The 18530-nt window shown below is 45.8% G+C and overlaps 1 protein-coding gene across 1 annotated transcript; it reads right to left on the bottom strand.

The window, feature by feature from the left end:
- Nucleotides 1-241: 241 nt before the first annotated feature.
- On the bottom strand, nt 242-6526 carry LOC141194434 (uncharacterized). The gene is made up of 6 exons (XM_073662346.1): nt 6066-6526; nt 5762-5941; nt 5555-5678; nt 5374-5471; nt 5083-5173; nt 242-1792 (listed from the first exon to the last, which is right to left on the bottom strand). The coding sequence occupies exons 1-6, from the start codon at nt 6123-6125 to the stop codon at nt 267-269; spliced, it is 2079 nt and encodes a 692-aa protein (XP_073518447.1). The 5' UTR covers nt 6126-6526; the 3' UTR covers nt 242-266.
- Nucleotides 6527-18530: the final 12004 nt, after the last annotated feature.

The raw sequence follows: 18530 nt of genomic DNA, 5'->3' as shown, positions 1-18530 counted from the left end.
TCCCGACATCGCTGGAACGGCGCTGGCACGGGATCTAAGTATGAGTGTTTTCATTTCAATGAGGCCAAACATGGTGCAATTTTCAGTTAAAACATTTCCAAAATTCCGAATATGAAAAAGGCTTCTCCAGTGTATGGGTTCTCTGATGTTTATTAAGAGTTGATTTCCAAGTAAAACATTTCCCACATTAAGAACATAAAAAAGGCTTCTCCCCTGTGTGACTGCTCTGGTGACGAGGAGATTATTCCTTCACACAACATACCTCATTATGAACAGGAAAAAGGCTTCTCCCCTGTGTGAGTTCTCTGGTGCCTAACTAAATTTGATTTATCTACAAAACATTTCCCACATTCTGAACATGAAAAAGGCTTCTCCCCTGTGTGAGTTCTTTGATGTTTATTGAGAGTTAATTTCAGGGTAAAACATTTTCCACATACTGAACAGGAAAAAGGCTTCTCCCCTGTGTGGGTTCTTTGGTGCTTATTAAAGCTTGATTTGTGGTTAAAATATTTTCCGCATTCTGAGCAGAAAAAAGGCTTCTCCCCTGTGTGAGTTCTCTGGTGGCTAACTAGATTTGTTTTCCGGGTAAAACATTTTCCACATTCTGAACATGAAAATGGCTTCTCCCCTGTGTGAGTTCTCTGATGCATAACAAAATCTGATTTCTGGTTAAAAAATTTCCCACATTCTGCACATGAAAATGACTTATACCCTGTGTGATTTCTTTGGTGGATAACAAGCTGTGCTTTCCGGTTAAAACATTTCCCACATTCTGAACATGAAAAAGGCTTCTCCCCTGTGTGAGTTCTTTGGTGACTAAAAAGAGATGATTTCTTCACAAAACATTTCCCGCATTCTGAACATGAAAAAGGCTTTTCCCCTGTGTGAGTTCTTTGATGTTTATTGAGAGTTAATTTCAGGGTAAAACATTTTCCACATTCTGAACAGGAAAAAGGCCTCTCCCCTTTGTGAATTCTCTGGTGCCCAACTAAATTTGATTTATCTACAAAACATTTCCCACATTCTGAACATGAAAAAGGCCTCTCCCCTGTGTGAGTTCTCTGGTGGCTAACAAGATGTGCCTTCCGGTTAAAACATTTCCCACATTCTGAACATAAAAAAGGCTTCTCCCCTGTGTGAGTTCTTTGGTGACTAACAAGAGCTGATTTATGGCTAAAACATTTCCCACATTCTGAACATGAAAATGACTTATCCCCTGTGTGATTTCTTTGGTGGATAACAAGATGTGCTTTCCGGTTAAAACATTTCCCACATTCTGAACATGAAAAAGGCTTCTCCCCTGTGTGAGTTCTTTGGTGACTAAGAAGAGATGATTTCTTCACAAAACATTTCCCACATTCTGAACATGAAAATGGCTTCTTCCCTGTGTGAATTCTCTGGTGGCTAACAAGATCTGTTTTCTGGTTAAAACATTCCCCACATTTGGAACAAGAAAATCTATTCTCTGCTGGGTAAAGGTTTTGATATTTAAGAAAAGACTTTTCGAAGGGAAAACTATTTCCATATTCTGAAAGTGAAAATGGCTTCTTTGCTTTAGGAGCAATTTGTTTTTTAATGCTTATTTTGTGACTTTGATTTTCCTTAGTAGTTGGTAATGAATCAGAAGACAGGACCTGTTTCAAAGGATCAGATGACAGATCTTTGCTGTGAAGGGATGATTGTACATTTGGAGTAATGGCATTCACTTCAATTGTATCCTGTGGGATCTCAAGATCATTTGATGTAAAAATTGAAGATGTCAGCTGTCCCTCTGATCTCCTGGTACAGTCATCTGCCAAGAATAAAACCAATTATTATTTATGAATAAAAATATCCTTGAATATTATATTTTTGAAAATTTCTACTTAACGTCTGTGAAATGGCAAGTTATGTCAAATATTGAATTATTCACCAAGACAATGACAGTTCACAGTCTAATAGAAAACCTCATAGGATGAACCAGTGGAGTATGATGTGTAAAACTGTTTGTTCATTCTGTCTCCCAAATATGGAATAAAAAGCCACCAAACAATGTTATGTAGGTGAAAATAATACCAATAAAAACTTCTACTCATCTCACAAAAAAACAAGTCCCCACTCAGGTCCATCATCTGTCAATGGAAAACCAGAGGTTTCCACATTATTAGTGGCTCAAAGGCTCTTGAAAAGCAACATGGCTTCCATAAACCAATCCAGCAATATCCACTCTCCCAAAGTCAAATCTCCCCCTCACTTCTGAGCCTTGCAGTGCGCCCAAACCACATTTAGCCTCCATGTATTTGGCAATACTATAGTGAGAAGAACCCACTTAATTTACGGTGTGTGTCTCCTGGAGCACAATCTGGGCATAATGTGATGGGTATTAAAGTAGTATATTTGTAATTTTCACTCTCCATCATCCACTGCGTGCTAATTTCCGGAAAGCGACTGTGGAGTCAAAATAGTCACTACTCCTATAGATTATTTCACTGAGGGTTATAATTTCCAAAATGAGTCACTTTATGGGGATTTCTACTGCTCTGGTTTTCTGCCATTTTGTCATATTAGAGCTTCTGCAAATGGTTTGTCCCATTTCATCTGGATTTGCTCTTGGGACATCTGCTTCTGTCACCAGGAGCCGCCTTATTCATCCTGCAGGCGGCGCTGGTGATGGAGGAGACGTCAGAACCAGAAGTTGTAGGTGGCGCAGGCTCTGACCAACCAGGAAGATTAGGGTGCCTGGGACCTGTAGTACCATCCAGTCTGCCAGTATGGGTGTGTGTGCTGTCCAGCTGGAGTAATCTGCTCCCTGCTTCAGCCAACTGGAAAGCACCGCACCCTACTAAAGCTGGAAGCATATTGCCGGAAGCTGCCAGATACAGCCTTGTTCTCCTCTGGTTCAGTCCTCTGTGCTCAGCTCCCGGCTTGTGTATTTGTTTCCTGTTGTGATCCCGGCCCGTTTACGGACTACTCTTGTGTCTTCTGATTTTGTATTTTCTCTGCTCTCCTGGTTCTGACCCGGCTACCTGATTATTCTTCTTCCCATCTTACACCACAGAACAGCCTGTAAATTTAGATTCTGACATTTTGGAAAGGCAATGGAGACCTTATTTTTAAAGACTACCAGGGAATTGCAGACTCACATAAGTGAGGCAGGCCAATCCCACCACAAATCATACAAATAGAATAAAGAAAACACGTTACATCCCCAAATATCAACATATGTATGAGGGAAGAGCTCCAACACTAAATCAGAGTTGCACTCGTTTATGGTGGATCATTGGAGCTACTATGAGTCCTGACCAGGAGAGTAGAGAAAGTATTAGCGCCCCCATTTCAGGAGAGATTGTGCAGTAATCTGAATTCTTTAGGATTGAAAACATAATGGAATTTATGACGTGGCGTGAATCCATGAAACCAGGGCTGGAGCCAACACATCTCCTGCAGGCGTGAATAAATGTATATTACAGCCATCAACCACGCACAGCTTAGACATACAGTGGGGGAAATAAGTATTTGATCCCTTGCTGTTTTTGTAAGTGTGCCCACTGACAAAAACATGAACAGTCTATAATTTTAAGGGTAGGTTAATTTTAACATTGAGAGATAGAATATCCACCCCCCCCCCCCCAAAAAAAAAAAAAAACAAGAAAATCACATTGTATAAATTAGATAATTTTTTTTTGGCATTTTGCAGTGAGAAATAAGTATTTGATCCCCTACAAACCATTATGAGTTCTGGCTCCTACAGACCAGTTAGATGCTCCTAATCAACTCGTTATCTGCATTAAAGACAGCAGCCGTACATAGTCATCTGTTTAAAAAGACTCCTGTCTACAGACTCAATTAATCAGTCAGACTCTAACCTCTACAACATGGGCAAGACCAAAGAGCTTTCTAAGGATGTCAGGGACTAGATCAAAGACCTGCACAAAGCTGGAAAGGGCTACAAAACCATAAGTAAGACGCTGGGCGAGAAGGAGACAACTGTTGGTGCAATAGTAAGAAAATGGAAGAAATACAAAATGACTGTCAATCAACATCGATCTGGGGCACCATGCAAAATCTCGCCTCGTGGGGTACCTTTGATCATGAGGAAGGTGAGAGATCAGCCTAAAACTACACAGGGGGAACTTGTTAATGATCTCAAGTCAGCTGGGACCACAGTCACCAAGAAAACCATTGGTAACACATTATGCCTTAAAGGTTTAAAATCCTGCCGCGCCCGCAAGGTCCCCCTGCTCAAGAAGGCACATGTGCAGGCCCATCTGAAGTTTGCCAATCAACACCTGGATGATTCTGTGGGTTATTGGGAGAAGGTGCTGTGGTCAGATGAGACAAAAATTGAGCTCTTACAAATTAACTCAACTCGCCGTGTTTGGAGGAAGAAGGATGAGTACAACTCTAAGAACATCGTCCCAACTGTGAAGCATGCTGGGGGAAACCTTATACTTCGTGGGTGCTTTTCTGCAAAGGGGACATGACGACTGCACCGTGCTGAAGGGAAGATGGATATGGTCATGTATTGCGAGATTTTGACCAAAAACCTCCTTCCCTCAGTAAGAGCAATGAAGATGGGTCGTGGCTGAGTCTTCCAGCAAGGCAATGACCCAAAACGTACAACCAAGGCAACAAGAGAGTGGCTCATATGGGACCATATGAGCACATTCAGCAGCACAGAAGGGAGAGAAGGTAGACCAGCCAATAAGATATCAGGGTTCTAGGAAGCCAACAGCATCATTACCCTCCGATTTCTCTTACTGGCCCATCACATTATTTTTCTTCAACTGATTTTCTAACTTGTCAGCACATTCTACAAACGCTGTCATTTAGCTTTGTAGTTTACAGATCTGGGAACGTACCGGTCAGTGTCTTCTAATCCCAGGGGGTAGGTGGATCTCCCAGGTTGTAAGTTCTATAGAAAAGGGCTTTCAATGCTCAAAGCCATTGCAACAGTTTTCGGTGTAGGTCAATTTTGTGGTCTTGTGGCAAAATAGTCATCACATAATTGTTATACGGCTGGACTACACCACCGATAAAGCAGCCACAGCCAGTGACTGAGAAGAATCTGTGACTACTCTGCATTTAGTGGTTACTACTCACCTGGATAGTCATATGTAGGAGTCTCCTCTGTACACCGCTCATCATCCCTCACATATGTCTCTGTAGTATTAATATGGGTCAGATCTTCACTCTGAAAACAAATATTGTAAAAGTCACAAGACAGATGGAGAAGTCCCAACTATGATCAGCTCTAATCCTGCCATCTCCATCGTTCTCATTACACAAGTATAAAACATATAATACTGGTGGATAAAACAAGACTGAACACAAGACCTTCACAGTCGTCTACACATCATAGGGGAGATCTCATGACACCTTCTCTCCATCTACCTGATGATCCTGAGGAACATTGGGATCTTCTTGTTTACAGTCCTGTGGAGGAAGAGGACGGGGACATCTCTCTGGTGTTGTCCTCTTACTGGATAGATCTGGAGGAAACACATACAGGGACTGAATTCATTCTTTACATACAGATATTTATAGGCTGTGTGTATTTAGTCCTGTCTATTACCTGGTGATGTGAGGGGCTGGGGAACCTCCATCATGACGTCCTTGTACAGATCTTTGTGACCTTCTAAATACTCCCACTCCTTCATGGACAAATAGACAGCGACATCCTGACACCTTATAGGAACCTGACACATACAATGATACTGTCATCCCCCCTATCCCATCATAGCATTAATGTATAATGTCCCAGCATTCCCAGCAGTGTCACCTCTCCAGTCAGCAGCTCAATCATCTTGTAGGTGAGTTCTAGGATCTTCTGGTCATTGATGTAGTCATGTATCAGGGGGTGAGGTGGAGGCCCTGTGATTGGGCTCAGGGGTCTTCCCCATCCCTCAGACACAGGGGCCTGACAGCGCTCACTAGAGGTCTTCTTCACTACTGTGTAATCCTGATTATGGAAAGACACATTAATATATCTCCCTCCAGACATTTCCAGAGTCCTCACCTCTCCAGTTCTGTCCATCTGTTATTCCCATAGATAAGAATGATGTGACATCATCAGAATCTCTCACCTCTCCAGTAAGACGGAAAAGGATCTCTAGGGTGAGGTGTAATATTTTCTCTGCCATCATGTCTCTTACCCATCAAAGATGGACATGGACAATCAGGAAGATTCTCTTCTATAGAAAATCTTCACTGAGAGGATCCGATATTGTAGGGACCTGAATGAGAAGAAGGGGAGTCGATGTAACATCATACAATTACTGCAGATAATAAGGGGAAACATATGAGGGGATTTATTATTTTACAGTAGTTTTCTTCTTTACATCTACTAATAAAACCTATATATTTTAGGCTACACACAACAAGTAGGTTCTTCCTCGTCTCGGCAGCTGAATACGTTTCTCATAGACTCATCTTCCATAACGCTAATTTTCGTCTCATTTACAGACACTGGAATCGGCATTATCTATACTGCAGGAGATATTCATTACACGTGACATGAAAAATAACTACTTCATAAAGAGGATGACATCATCTTCTACTACGGCTCTACAAACATATTTGGCCAGAGTTCTTCACTGACTACATCACCGCCCGTCTATATGAATGTTTCCCGTCTTCCCCGGACTGTAATCTTCTATCACATTAGATCTCATGTCTGATTCACACACAGAAGTTTGAGGCATTTCTAAATCTTTTTTGTTTGTACAAACACCACAGAGAGAAATTATTTGATATCAAAGTCTCCATGTACAGTGTTTATGGGGTTTATTTCTGGCCTTAGGCTTTCCTATATTACAAGAAAAACACCAGAAAAAAGCAGATAATAAAATGTTTCAAAAGAAAATTGGCACCAACAATTCTGTGTAAAAAGAAAAAAACATGAAAAAAGCAAAAGACACATTTTATTTTTTAACACGTTAAAACATTTGATTTTTAAAAAATACTGTATTTTTCGGACAATAAGGCGCACCTAGGTTTTAGAGGAGGAATATAGAAAAAAAAATTAAGCAAAACATGTGGTCATGATGCACTGTTAAGGAAAGGGGGTCTGCTGACACTGTTATAGGGGCAATGTCCCCCAATTCTGTTAATATCCCCCATCCTGGTATATATGGCCCCCTCCTTCCTGTTATATGTGGCCCCCATCCCCATCTGCATGGCACCCCTCATTCCCATCCAGATATGAATGGAACCCCTAATCCCCATCCTGATATGCATGGCACCCCTCATCCTCATATGCATGGCACCCCAATCCCCCATCCTGGTGTGCATGGCACCCCTTGATCCATATCCTGGTATGCTAGGCACCCAAATACCCCATCCTGGTATGCATGGCACCCCAATCCTCCATCCTGGTATGCATGGCACCCCTTGATCCCCATCCTGGCATGCATGGCACCCCTCATCCTTGTATTCATGCCCCCCCTCATCCTGGTATGCACGGCACCCCTTGATCCCCATCCTGGTATGCTAGGCACCCCTCATCCTGGTATGCATGGTACCACTTATCCCTCTTCCTGATCTGCATTGCACCCCTCATCTCTCTTCATGATATGCATGGCACCCCTCATCCTAGTATGTATGGTACCCTTCATCCCTCTTCCTGATATGCATAGCACCCCTGATCCCCATCCTGGTATGCATGGCACCCCCTGATCCCCATCCTGGTATGCATGGCACCCCCTGATCCCCATCCTGGTATGCATGGCACCCCCTGATCCCCATCCTGGTATGCATGGCACCCTCTGATCCCCATCCTGGTATGCATGGCACCCCTGATCCCCATCCTGGTATGCTTGGCACCCTCTGATCCCCATCCTGGTATGCTTGGCACCCCCTGATTCCCATCACGCTGCACACACAAAAATAAACAATTATACTCACCTCCTCTCTCCTCCAGCGCTGCGTCCTGCTCGGTTGCCGACACTCTCACTGTGTGAGCCGTGCATGGCATTACTGCCATGCGCCGTCACACAGTGTGAGATGCTGTGCCGGAATAGTCACTGCTCCCCGCGCCAGAACTGTGTGCTTGGGGAGCAGTTACCATTCACTCTCCTTAATAGCATGCACACTGTACCCGCAGCGCGGCTCCTGCTGCCACTCTGCGGTCTGTGTGTCCGATGTTAGAGACCATGAATATGCACTACAACCCATGGGAGTGGATTCTAGTGAATATTCATGATCTTTAAAAGCAGACCGTAGAACAGCAGCAGGAGCCGCGCTGCGGCTACAGTGTGCAAGCTATTAAGGAAAATTAATATTAATTGCTCTCCACGCCCATAGGCGTGGGGAGCAGTGCATATTCATATTCTTTAGCAGCGGGCACAGCGTAGGCTGCAGCAGGCGGCTGCTGCCTCCTGTGCTCCGCTCATCCCCCGCTGCCGCTCCCCCCACAGCCCACAGCCATAGGTATAGAGTACGGGGCACAGTTCAGACTATAAAACGCGCTTTCCTCCAAAATTTTGGTGGAAAAAGGTGCGTCTTATAGTCTGAAAAATACGGTAACTCTTGAGCACCAGAATATCGATGAACACCGCAGAGATGGCACAGGTGCAGCGGCACCTAATAATGGTGTCTGGGCCTGCAATGTATGAAAGTCTATTAGGTCGGGCAAGAGGAAGCGTCCAATAAGTTACGTTTTAACACCCCTATACACACAAAGAGTAAAGTGGCATGAAAGCACTGATTTTGGGTGGTTTGATCGACTATATAAAGTATTTGGGGGCCTCCTGACAGATGATATCAAGGTAGAGAAGGATCTGGCATCATGAATTTCAGAGGCTAATCCGTTTGTTCTTCCTGTAGATAATCCTCACCTAGAGGAGTCTGGAGGCGACTCTCTCATACAGACAACAGGAAAGCTGGAATATTTCTGTGTATGGGGGAGTCGGGAGAGATAGCCAACTGCGAAATGACGGTTCAGCCAACACTTATCTCATGTGTATGGGGCAATTAGTATTACACTGACAGGCAGTGACAATACACCGCACTACAGTAGTGCAGTGCATGACCTGAATATTCAGAGGCTTGTATGCTGTATGATTGCACTAATCAGAGTTGTTTAAAAAATGTTTAAAGTGAAAAAAAAATCAGTTTTAGCAACAAGAAATATCCGTAACATTGTGCAATGAGTCTGTTATCCCTATGTTAATTAACTCACGTCCATAATAACTATATTATACTCAATTATCCTATACACATTCTATACACAGTGGCGTAGATAGAAATCACAGATCCCATAGTTGATGGGAGGTATGTATCACTGAGGTGGTTGTTCTCTGTGATATAAACCATAAGCATTGCTCTAGTGCACATAGTAGTAAGAGGCTTGTTTGTGCATCCAGGTCAGGTTTACGGGCAGCCGAACAGATGTGCGGGTCTGGCTGCCCGCACACCCTACCCCTGGGTGTAGTTCACATTGTAAAATGTATTCTGTTTCTCTCACACATGGTCTGTGTGTGGACGTAAGAAGGCCTCCTGCGTGATGTCTCAAGACTGAGCAGGTATACTGGATGCTATCCAGCCTGTGTGACCTGGACTGTTTCTAAAGTGCCATTGTTGGAACTGTTTACTTTGTTTTGCCTGCATTGAAAGGCTGTTTATTTTCTTTCCTTGTGGCATGGTTTATGAAGCACGAATAAGCTAGCCTGGATGTTTAAATAGAAACTGTTCCTGTGATACCTCACCACACACCCAAGTGAGTAGTGTTACCACATTTGGTGTTAGAATTGCGGGCAGCATTCTCAGGGAACATGTGTGACTGCTACAGAGGTGCTGCATTTTCTGGGTGAAGGGAGCCATAAGCCAGAGAGCAATGTCAGACAGCATGGAGGACCTGATTAAACACCTGGTGCAAGCCCAGCAGCAGTAGCACCAACAACAGTAGCTGGCACAATAGGAGACAAATAAGCTGCTTATGCAACAGATCCAGCAACAGCAGCACCTAAAACAGCAGCATCAGTTTGAATTGCTCGCAGAGGCGGTTTGTGGCACGGCGGCAGCTCCAACTCCAAGGTCAGCTGATAATTATTCCATCCGTAAGGCTGTGAGGAGAGTTTTGGAGAAAATGACCCCGGGTGACGACATTGATACCTTTTTGAAAGTTTTTGAAAGGGTCGCCGAGAGGAAGAAAGCAGTGAGAGCAATGGGTGGAAAAGCTGGCACCTTACTTACCAGGGGAGCCCCAGAAGGCGTTCTATGACTTAGCCTTACAAGATGCCAAAGAATATGTGAAACTGAAAACTGAAATTTTGGTGAGCCTGTGAGCGACAATGACTGTCAGGCCACAACGGGTTCAACGCTGGGCGTACCACCGAGACAAACCCCCTTGCTCCCACATGTTTGATCTGCTGCATCTGGCCCAAAAATGGTTGCAGCTGGAGTCCTATACCCCTGCACATATGGCAGAGCATCCTGTGTGATGTCTCAAGACTGAGCTGGTATACTGGATGCTATCCAGCCTGTGTGTTCTGGGCTATTTCTAAAGTACCATTGCTGGAACTGTTTACTTTGTTTTGCCTGCACTGAACGGCTGTTTATTTCCTTTCCTTGTGGCATGGTTTATGAAGCACCAATAAACCAGCCTGGACATTTAAATAGAAACAGTTCCTCTGATACCTCAACACGCACCCAAGTGACCAAAGATAGGGGGAACTGGTCTCAGTAAGTGCTCTTCAACAACCATATAACCCAAAAAAGGAAAAGGAATCAGGAGCGTGTCAAGATGAAATTATAATTTTATTACAGAAAAGGTATAAAAACAGGCAATTTCCAATGGAATAAAATAAAAGGAGGAAGACGCTGACACCAAGTACTACATAAATCAGGGAGTATACGTCAGTAAGGCAGGGAACTGTGTGTCATAGACGGAGAACCAGGGTCTAAAGAATAATCGATATTAAGTAGGCAAAGCCTAATGCAAATGCAACATGGTTCCTCAAACAGTACACCCAAAAGGATCACAATAGGTACACAACACGATCCTATAAGATAATAAAGTGCCAATGCATCAATTAGGGAAGCAGCAATACATGTAACGTGCTTAGTGCATCATAAAGACAGTAATGTATATAACCCAAGCTCCTACACTAGAAATGCTCGCAAGGTGGCTATAGAACAGGGGTCTCAAACTCGGCTGGGTATATGGGCCGCACATGGAAAAAATTTGAATTTGGGGGGCCGCATTCTTTGTTCAATGTGACATTTTTAGTGATACCATTTTTTTTGCATACACCTTTTGAACATTTTTGCCGTGTTTATTTTTTATGGCTTGGGTCGTTATGGATGTGGCGATAATAAACGTGCACTTTTTTGTGTTTACTTTAGTTTACATATAAAACAGCATTTTTAGTGCCCAATATTTTTTCATGCTTTATTTTATTTTTTATTTTTTTTACAATTTTATTTCCCCCAATTGGCCACATACAGTAATATTGTCTTACAATTAGCATCATATAGTAATAATGGAAAACATCTTGTAGTAATGTTCCCCATCCAAGTCCCCATCTTGTACTAATGTGCCCCATCCAGGTCCCCATCCTGTGGCTATGTGCCCCATCCAGGTCCCCATCCTGTGGCTATGTGCCCCATCCAGGTCCCCATCCTGTGGCTATGTGTCCCATCCAGGTCCCCATCTTGTGGCTATGTACCCCATCCAGGTCTCCATCTTGTGGCTATGTGCCCCATCCAGGTCCCCATCCTGTGGCTATGTGCCCCATCCAGGTCCCCATCCTGTGGCTATGTGCCCCATCCAGGTCCCCATCCTGTGGCTATGTGTCCCATCCAGGTCCCCATCTTGTGGCTATGTACCCCATCCAGGTCTCCATCTTGTGGCTATGTGCCCCATCCAGGTCCCCATCCTGTGGCTATGTGCCCCATCCAGGTCCCCATCCTGTGGCTATGTGCCCCATCCAGGTCCCCATCCTGTGGCTATGTGTCCCATCCAGGTCCCCATCTTGTGGCTATGTACCCCATCCAGGTCTCCATCTTGTGGCTATGTACCCCATCCAGGTCCCCATCCTGTGGCTATGTGTCCCATCCAGGTCCCCATCCTGTGGCTATGTGTCCCATCCAGGTCCCCATCCTGTGGCTATGTGTCCCATCCAGGTCCCCATCTTGTGGCTATGTACCCCATCCAGGTCCCCATCTTGTGGCTATGTACCCCATCCAGGTCTCCATCTTGTGGCTATGTACCCCATCCAGGTCCCCATCCTGTGGCTATGTACCCCATCCAGGTCTCCATCTTGTGGCTATGTACCCCATCCAGGTCCCCATCTTTTGGCAATGTTCCCCATCCTGGCGCCCATCTTGTACTAATGTGCCTCATCCAGGTCCCCATCTTGTGGCTATGTGCCCCATCCAGGTCCCCTCTTGTGGCTATGTGCCCCATCCAGGTCCCCTCTTGTGGCTATGTGCCCCATCCAGGTCCCCTCTTGTGGCTATGTGCCCCATCCAGGTCCCCTCTTGTGGCTATGTGCCCCATCCAGGTCCCCATCTTGTGGCTATGTGCCCCATCCAGGTCCCCATCCTGTGGCTATGTGCCCCATCCAGGTCCCCTCTTGTGGCTATGTGCCCCATCCAGGTCCCCATCCTGTGGCTATGTTTTCCCTGTGCTGTTCTTCACACACATAAAATAGAAAAAAAAGATGATTCTCACCTATCCTCCGTTCCCTCGGCGTCCTTCCTGCAGATGTGGCCCGCAGGCACCACAGAGTCAGACCCCTTGACGATCCCGACCTGGTCCAGGAGGAGCCGCCGACAGCAGCGCTGCATTGCCGCACAGAGACTGTCTCCCAGCACAGCATTTCCAATGTCAGCCGCCGGCCAATCAGAGGCCAGCAGCTGACATCTGCATATGGCAATGACGTCATACTCGCTGCGCTGACACGCAGATATCAGCTGCTGGCCTCTGATTGGCCGCCGGCTGGCATTGGAAATGCAGTGCTGGGAAACAGTCTCTGTGCGGCAATTCAGCGCTGCTGTCGGCGGCTCCTCCTGGACAAGGTCGGGATCATCAAGGGGTCTGTGCCTGCGGGCCGCATAAAGCAGCCTCAGGGGCCGCATGCGGCCCGCGGGCCGCGTGTTTGAGACCCCTGCTATAGAAGATGTACACAATAGCTATATATGGATAATCCAGTCCTAAAGCAGTTTATAAAGTACATGTGCATAGCTCAAATAGCAATATCAGTAATGGCCACATCTAAGATAGCACCAATCAAAGGTAAATGTATACATAGGCTGCTGTACAGATCTAGTATGTTAGCAATATGATGATTGAGGGATCAAGAGATTAATAGATATATGTGTGTCCAAAACAGATCAGACAGTTCTTGGGGTTGTACTCATCCTTCATCGTCCTCGAAACATGGCGAATGGAGTGGATACCAAAAAGTTCTATATTGGTCTCATCTGACCACATGACCTTCTCACATGCCTCCTCTGGATTATCCAGATGGTTATTGGTAAACTTCAAACGGGCTTAGACATGTGCGTTATCAGGGGGACCTTGCGTGCCCTGCAGGATTTTAATCCATGACGGCGCAGTGTGTTACTAACAGTAATGTTTGAGACTGTGGTCCCAGCTCTCTTCAGGTCATTGGTCAGGTCCTCCCATGTAGTTCTGGGCTGATTTCTGACCTTTCTCAAGCCTATCCCAGCCTTGTGCAGGTGTACAATTTTTTCTTTGGTGTACTTAGACAGCGCTTCGGTCTTGCCATAGAGCAGAGGTTGAAGTGTAATTGATTGTTTGGACAGGTGTCTTTTATTCAGATAACGAGTTCAAACAGGTGCAATTAATACAGGTGAGGAGTGCAGAGTAGGAGGGCTTCTTAAAGAAAAACTAACAGGTCTGTGAAACAGAATTCTTTCTGGTGGGTAAGTGATCAAATACTTATTTCATGCAATAAAGTGCAATTTAATTATTTAAAAATCATACAAAGTGATTTTCTGTTTTTTTTATTTTTAGATTCTGTCTCTCACAGTTGAAGTATACCTACGTTAAAAATTACAAATTATAGACTTCTCTATTCTTTGTAGGTGGGAAAACTTGCAAAATCGGCAGTGTATCAAATACTTATTTTCCCCACTGCATGCATGCATGTATATATACAAACTGTGGGGTTTAGTACTCACTCGGCTGCGGTTGAGGTAGGCACAAGGCGCGTTTTCATTAGAAATCCAGGTTGGTATATTTTGCTTGCATCAGACCTTCCAAGACCTGAATTGGAGGTAAGTTAGCAGCTGATCTCACCCAACTCTTTCAGCTGCTCTTAAAACCCAGCCCCATAATCCGGGCCCATTAAACACTTCTCAGCAATATGTGTGCTGGAGCCTGCTTTTCAAAATCCTACATCCCTGAGGTTGGGCACCTCGGGGACATATACCTCCCATCCACGACCTGTCCGGCTGCAACCTTACATACCCCCCTTCTGCACAAACCGGGGGGCTTGGCACCTTCTGCCAACATACAATAGACCCTTGATAGGGCATCAGCATTCCCATGTTGTTTCCCAGGCCTATGCTCCACCTGAAAACTAAAATCCTAACACATGGTAATGAGCTATGTCTAACACACTGCGTCTATAGGGCCCTGGCACCGACAACTGCTCTATTACCTGAACCCTTGGCTTGGTTACTCTGTACAGCAAATCCCCATTCACAGCAAAATGAGGGAACCGACTGTCGGCCCCCGGCTCCTGAGGCACTCCATTTAACACGGTAACATTTTTCAGAGTTAAGCCCCTGAGTTGGGGGGTTCCGAAGTTTCCCTCGGACACTTCCAGCTCAGGGATATTGGCTTCAGGGGACGCAGTCTCATCCTCATCGCCAACAAACAAACACATGGGAAACTCGTCTGTTACGGCCTGTGGTGAGGTTTCTTCAGGAGTGATCTGGCGGTGGTCCGAGCAACCAGGTGTCCCCGCTTTCCCCTACATGTCCCAGAATAATGCAAAGTCCCGTCCGATTATTATCGGGTGCAACAAGTCTTTAATGACCCCCACTTCCTGAGCTGTGGTGCCACAGTCCGTGTTTACATCCACCCGAGCTACAGGGTAGTTTTTAGCATCCCCATGGATACACTGGACACCCACCACCTTCCCAGGAACCAACCGATGAATAAGTGTGGCCCTTATCAGGGTCATCAAACTTCCTGAGTCCAACAGTCCAGACACTTGCACCACTTTTACGGACACTGAGCACGCCTGAGGGCCCTCGCCATGTTGAGGAACCGCGCTGCAGGCGGGGTAGGCCAAATAGGAGCAACGCCAGCCTATGTTGTAGTCCATTGGCGCAGAGTTCATGGGACACCGGGCAGCTATATGGTCAAAGATATGACACCTCCAACAGAGGATGGTATGGGACTGATTACCCAGCTGTGATTCAGCAACCTCCTGGGACTTTGGACGCCCACCCAGTGAGGATTTAGTCCCCTTCTTTTGGGAGCCATCCCCCCCTTTGTGAACCCCAGAAAGGTGACCTAACCCCGGCTTGATCAGTCAGGGCGCCCTCTACCGCCCGGTACCTCTCCACTAGGCCCACCAGGTCATCTGTATTTTGGGGATCTCTCTGGGCAACCCAGGACTGAATCGACTTCTGCAGAGAGTGGATAAACCAATCTATGACCACTCTCTCGACTATCTAGGCTGGGGAACAAGTCTCTGGCTGTAGCCACTTCTGAACCACGTGCAGAAGGTCACACATTTGTGACCGGGGAGGTTTGTCCCTGTGGAAGTCCCAGAGGTGGACTTGCTGTGCCCTGACTGCCAGTGTTACGCCCAGCCGCGCCAGGATCTCAGACTTAAGTTTGCTATATTCCTTAGCGTCTTGCAGGGCCAAATCAACGTGGTACGCCTTCTGTGGTTCCCCTGTCAGATATGGCGCTAGAACCTCCGCCCACTGCTCCGGTGGTAGTCTCTCTCTGAAACACAGCCAGGAACATGAAACGTCATCCCCCGGAGACATCTTTTGCAACGCCCCTCTCACAGTTTTCCTCACCTGGGTCTCGTCACTTCATCACCTAAGTTGGAAGAGTGGCTACAACAGATCCCAGGAGCAACATCTGAACACTCTGTCCAGAAAAGAGCAGTACTGGGGACAAGTAAGATCATGCGCAGAACCCTCCAACTCCCAGAAGTTATCAGCTCCTCCGTGCTGCCGGACAACTGTTGTTGGCTGGCGGCCTTCACCCAGGACATATACGGTTTCCTGTAGCAGTCACACTGCCTCTTGGGATTCGTGCGTTTGCTTCTAGCACCAATTGTAGGGTTTAGTATTCACTCAGCTGCGGTTGAGGTAGGCACAGGGAGCGTTTTCATTAGAAATCCAGGATGGTTTATTTTGCTTGCATAAACCGCTCAGGACACAAACACAAAATAGCCTTTTCCTGGCACAAAACAAGGTATAACACAACAAAACTCAAAAATAACAAGTCCATACAGAACGGCCACAGACGTTTAAATGAAGTCCTTTTCTCTGCCTTCAGCAGAGTCTGATCAGCACATGCAAGGTCTGCTCACCTTGCAAAACACACAGACAGACTGAGACAGACACAGCTGTCTTAAATCAGTCCTTCCAAAATCTGGACTGGAGGTAAGTGAGCAGCTGATCCCACCCAGGTCTCTCTGCTGTTCATAAAACCCGGGCCTATTAAAAACCTCTCAGCACTATGTGTGCTGGAGCCTGCTTTTCTGAGTTCTACATCACCGAGGCTTGGCACCTTGAGGACACGACCTGTCCAGCTTACAACACACACACACACACACACACACACACACACACACACACACATATACACATATATATACACTGCTCAAAAACATAAAGGGAACACTCAAATAACATCCTAGATCTGAATGAATGAAATATTCTCATTGAATACTTTGTTCTGTACAACGTTGAATGTGCTGACAACAAAATCACACAAAAATCATCAATGGAAATCAAATTTATTAACCAATGGAAGCCTAGATTTCGAGTCACCCCCAAAATTAAAGTGGAAAAACACACTACAGGCTGATCCAACTTTGATGTAATGCCCTTAAAACAAATCAAAATGAGTCTCAGTATTGTGTGTGTCCTCCACGTGCCTGTATGACCTCCCTACAACGCCTGGGCATGCTCCTGATGAGGCTGAGTATTGTGTGTGGCCTCCACGTGCCTGTATGACCTCCCTACAATGCCTGGTCATGCTCCTGATGAGGTTGTGGATGGTCTCCTGTGGGATCTCCTCCCAGACCTGGACTAAAGCATCCGCCAACTCCTGGACAGTCTGTGGTGCAACGTGACGTTGGTGGATAGAGCAAGATATGATGTCCCAGATGTGCTCAATCGGATTCAGGTCTGGGGAACGGGCAGGCCAGTCCATAGCTTCAATGTCTTCATCTTGCAGGAACTGCTGACACACTCCAGCCACATGAGGTCTGGCATTGTCCTGCATTAGGAGGAACCCAAGGCCAACCGCACCAGCATATGGTCTCACAAGGAGTCTCAGGATCTCATTTCGGTACCTAATGGCAGTCAGGCTACCTCTGGCGAGCACATGGAGGGCTGTGCGGCGTCTCCCGACTATGTCACATGTGCTCAGTGTGAACCTGCTTTCATCTGTGAAGAGCACAGTGCGCCAGTGGCGACTTTGCCAATCCTGGTGTTCTGTGGCAAATGCCAAGCATCCTGCACAACCCCAAGCTGTGGACGTCAGGCCCTCATACTACCCTCATGGAGTCGGTTTCTAACAGTTTGTGCAGACATATGCACATTTGTGGCCTGCTGGAGGTCATTTTGTAGGGCTCTGGCATTTTAAGGGTAGGTTAATTTTAACATTGAAAAATAGAATATCCCAAAAAAAAAAAGAAAGAAAATCACATTGTATAAATTAGATGAATTTATTTGCATTTTGCAGTGAGAAATAAGTATTTGATTCCTCTGGCAAACAACACTTAATGATTGGTGGCAAAACCCTTGTTGGCAAGCACAGCAGTCAGATGTTTTTTGTAGTTGATGATGAGGGATGCGCACATGTCGGGAGGAATTTTGGTCCACTCCTCTTTGCAGATCTTCTCAAAATCATTCAGATTTTGAGGCTGTCGCTTGGCAACTCGGAGCTTCAACTCCCTCCATAAAGTTTTCTATGGGATTATGGTCTGGAGACTGGCTAGGCCACTCCATGACCTTAATGTGCTTCTTTTTGAGCCACTCCTTTGTTGCCTTGGCTGTATGTTTTGGGTCATTGTCTTGTTGGAAGACCCAGCCACGACAAATTTTTAATGTCCTGGCGAAGGGAAGGAGGTTGTCACTCAGGATTTTACGGTACATGGCTCCATCCATTCTCCCATTGATGCAGTGAAGTAGTCCTGTGCCCTTAGCAGAGAAACACTCCCAAAACAAAACACTTCCACCTCCATGCTTGACAGTGGGGATGGTGTTCTTTGGGTCATAGGCAGCATTTCTCTTCCTCCAAACACGGCGAGTTTAGTTAATGCTAAAGAGCTCAATTTTTGTCTCATCTGACCACAGTACCTTCTCCCAATAACTCA

The sequence above is a fragment of the Phyllobates terribilis genome, unplaced genomic scaffold (assembly GCF_046119375.1).
Source record: "Phyllobates terribilis strain yellow unplaced genomic scaffold, ASM4611937v1 Scaffold_71__1_contigs__length_7168151, whole genome shotgun sequence".
NCBI classification, from domain to species: domain Eukaryota; kingdom Metazoa; phylum Chordata; class Amphibia; order Anura; family Dendrobatidae; genus Phyllobates; species Phyllobates terribilis.
The sequence above is the reverse complement of the archived record's forward strand: the minus strand, read 5'-3'. Positions and strand labels throughout refer to the sequence as shown.

Excerpts from the sequence above, each read along its gene's own strand:
- LOC141194434 (XM_073662346.1), bottom strand. The coding sequence starts at position 6,125 with ATGATGGCAGAGAAAATATTACACCTCACCCTAGAGATCCTTTTCCGT. Across the intron at positions 5,942-6,065 it reads TTTTCCGTCTTACTGGAGAG|GATTACACAGTAGTGAAGAA; the intron begins GTGAGAGATTCT and ends TTCCATAATCAG. Across the intron at positions 5,472-5,554 it reads CCAGCCCCTCACATCACCAG|ATCTATCCAGTAAGAGGACA; the intron begins GTAATAGACAGG and ends TGTTTCCTCCAG.